Genomic DNA, 3,276 nt, shown 5'->3' on the forward strand with positions numbered 1-3,276 from the left:
ACATTCATACCTCCATATTCACAAATTCTATACTCCATATTCACAATTTGAAACCTCCACATTCACACATTTCAATATTATATGTTTAGTAATTTCTTTTTTTTTTAAATATATAATAAAACGATGTCGTATTGGACCCTGGCATAATTTGCGCTCAGCAAGTGAGGTGGCCGGCATTAGACAATCAGAGGCATTTAGGCCTCTAGCAAGACTGTAAGGCCAAAAAATTGTACAAATGCATTTTCAGACCCCAAGATGCCCATTGGCCCAATTCAACTACAGATGTTGCCAACACCCAGAGTTTTCCAAAGTCAGCAAAACACTTAAAAATATAAAAAAAAAAAAAAATACCTTCATATTTTTAATCAGGCCACGAGATATCTTGAGCAAGTCTTAAATGTAGGAGATACTTTTAAGATCGTACTATACTCAGATTAATTCCCATTTACAACCGGCCGACCTAATTAAAAGGTAAAGTGTTGGCCAGATTGATCTTTCTATACAAGAGAGGTTTCAAACTCCCAACCTCTCTTAATGGACAAAAATGTACGGCAACTCCCGCCAACAAGCTGGTTAAAAAAAAAAAAATCTATTGGTGGTGGTAACAGTGTATTTTAAAAAAAATCATGATTCTAAGATATAATGAAAGAAACTAGCATAAAAATCTAAAGGCAAAGTATACCCAATATGTGGATAATATTATCCAGAGATAACGTGTGGATATCATCCCACATCTCCTCAACCCCATCGCTACCGTTCAAATGCTCATTCTTTCCTCTTTCTCCTTAAGCTTGCTGGCAAAATTATCACTTCTCGACTTATCCATCACTCCATACTCCATTCTTTCTTCTTCTCCGGCCGGTCATATATCCATCCATCCATGGCTGCTATCACAAACTTCCTCCTCATAAAGCCAACCCCGGAATTATCATCCATCCCCAGAATCACCCCCTTCTCTCACGACCCATCCGCAACCTTACAGGGAACTCGCCGGAAAATTAAACTATCCGCAAATAACCTCAGACCAAACAGGCCCTTATTTGTAGCAAAAGCGGCCGGCGTCGGAGCCGCCGCCAGCGGGGTGAAGAAAGCGGACAAGAATGAGAGAGTGCAGAAAGTCCACAGCACGGAGGAGTTCGACACGGCACTCCGGCAGGCCGGGAACCGGCTGGTCGTGGTGGAATTCGCGGCCAGCACGAGCGAACAGTCGAGCAATATCTACCCGTTCATGGTGAACCTGAGCCGGACGTGCAACGACGTGGATTTTTTGCTGGTGATGGGCGACGAATCGGAGAAGACGCAGGAGCTTTGCCGGCGGGAGAAGATCGAGAAAGTCCCCCACTTCAGCTTCTACAAGTGCATGGAGAAAATCCACGAGGAGGAAGGGATAGGTAGGACTTTGAAATGGTTCATCGACTATTGTGGAATTTTCAATTTGGTCTTTGATAATTTTTTGTGTCTAATTATGTTTCTTGACTTTAAAAATTTTAACTTGGTCTTCTATTCATTTTGTGGTTAAAATCGGAACTAAATTGGTAATTTTGTTATAGTCAAGGACTAAATTGATAATTTTACTATAGTCAAGGAACTATTTCAGTGAAAAATTAACTATCAATTTAGTCTCTTGACTATAAAAAAATAATCAATTTGGTCCTTGACTATAGCAAAATTATCAATTTGGTTACAATTTTAACGGTAAAATAAACAGAGGACCAAATAGTTTAAAATTTTCAAAGTCGAGGGACTTAATTGAGTACGGAAAATTATTGAGAACCAAATTGGTAATTTCGCAATAGTCGAGTAACCATTTCGATAATAAACTCAGCATATAATATAATATAAACATAAATATATAGTTCAACTATCAGTTTAGCCTTTTAGTTGGAATGGAGTACATGCTTCAATTTAGTATCAGAGTCACCCAAAAAGTCTATAATCCATCAAAGCAATCCGGAGCGCAATCGGCTCATTTCTGAACTTAAAAAAAAAACATTTTTAACAACAAGTTTGTACTGATTAGGATGTCATGTGTAATTTTGATTTTATATATTTTAGGCCCGGATATGCTGATGGGCGACGTGCTCTACTACGGCGACAGCCACTCCGCCGTGGTGCAGCTCCACAGCGGCGGCGACGCGGAGAGCCTGATCGAGAAGCACCGGAAGGACCGGAAACTGGTGGTTCTGGACGTGGGGCTCAAGCACTGTGGGCCGTGCGTGAAGGTGTACCCCTTGGTGGTTAAGCTGTCGAAGCAGATGGAGGACTCGGTGGTTTTTGCGCGGATGAACGGCGACGAGAATGATAGCTGCATGAATTTCTTGAAAGAAATGGACGTGGTTGAAGTGCCCACGTTTTTGTTCATCAGAGATGGGTTGATTTGTGGGAGATACGTCGGCTCCGGCAAGGGGGAGCTCATCGGAGAAATTCTTAGATACCAAGGCGTTAGGGTGACTTATTAGATCAATTTCGATCAATTGTTTACTTTGATATGATATGATGATATATATATATATATAGTCCTTTACAGGGAATATTGATTATTTGTCATGTTTTCTTTGCCGTCTTTTCTCTTTCCAATATCAATTCTTGTTCCATTAATTTTAATCGGTTTATGAAGATGGTAGAAGCGGCATCATTCTAGAAGTTCAATTTAGAAAATTTCAACAGGAGATATAAAGATGAGGATATAGATATTCCATAAATTTAAGAATAACAACGTGAAGAGCGGGCCATGAAATATTCTTGTTGATCTTATGTGGTCTCGAGTTATATTGTATTATGCTTAATTCTTAGTAGATCGTTTATTATGTGACTTTTGTAAGTACTCAATCACGCTTTTTAACTATCTGATTACTATATCCAACTTAAAATTAATTAGTGAATATTAATCATTTAACCACATCTTTTAATGATAAGCCACAATGTCACTATGAGAAGGCTGAACTCCACCAATAGTGCTAAGATAATCCCAGGTTCAATAGTGCTAAGTCAATTGATCTCTTTTCCGACTGTTTTGAACGTACTAATTATGTTTGAAGCAGGGATTTGTACTTCCAGATTCGTTGCTGTATTAGTAACTTCTGCACTCCATTTTGCTCTTTTGATGACTTCAATATGGGTGGTGATTTGTTTCTTTTTAACTTGTGTCCATCATCTTTAACATTCAAGTTATTCATAAAATGATTTTAACCTTTAGAAGCTATTTCTGCCACCAATATATGTATTACTTAAGTGACAAATTTAATTTTTTTTTTAAGAATTAAACTCACCATTTTA

General features: G+C 38.5%; 1 protein-coding gene across 1 annotated transcript; it reads left to right on the forward strand.

Annotated features, from left to right (window-relative positions):
* The first annotated feature begins 741 nt into the window (after positions 1 to 741).
* LOC116007076 (thioredoxin-like protein CDSP32, chloroplastic) lies at positions 742 to 2,598 on the forward strand. Its single transcript, XM_031247662.1, has 2 exons — positions 742 to 1,391; positions 2,056 to 2,598. The coding sequence occupies exons 1-2, from the start codon at positions 881 to 883 to the stop codon at positions 2,457 to 2,459; spliced, it is 915 nt and encodes a 304-aa protein (XP_031103522.1). The 5' UTR covers positions 742 to 880; the 3' UTR covers positions 2,460 to 2,598.
* Positions 2,599 to 3,276: the final 678 nt, after the last annotated feature.

The sequence above is a fragment of the Ipomoea triloba genome, chromosome 15 (genome assembly GCF_003576645.1).
Source record: "Ipomoea triloba cultivar NCNSP0323 chromosome 15, ASM357664v1".
Lineage (NCBI taxonomy): Eukaryota > Viridiplantae > Streptophyta > Magnoliopsida > Solanales > Convolvulaceae > Ipomoea > Ipomoea triloba.

Excerpts from the sequence above, each read along its gene's own strand:
- LOC116007076 (XM_031247662.1), top strand. The coding sequence starts at position 881 with ATGGCTGCTATCACAAACTTCCTCCTCATAAAGCCAACCCCGGAATTA. Across the intron at positions 1,392-2,055 it reads CCACGAGGAGGAAGGGATAG|GCCCGGATATGCTGATGGGC; the intron begins GTAGGACTTTGA and ends TATATATTTTAG.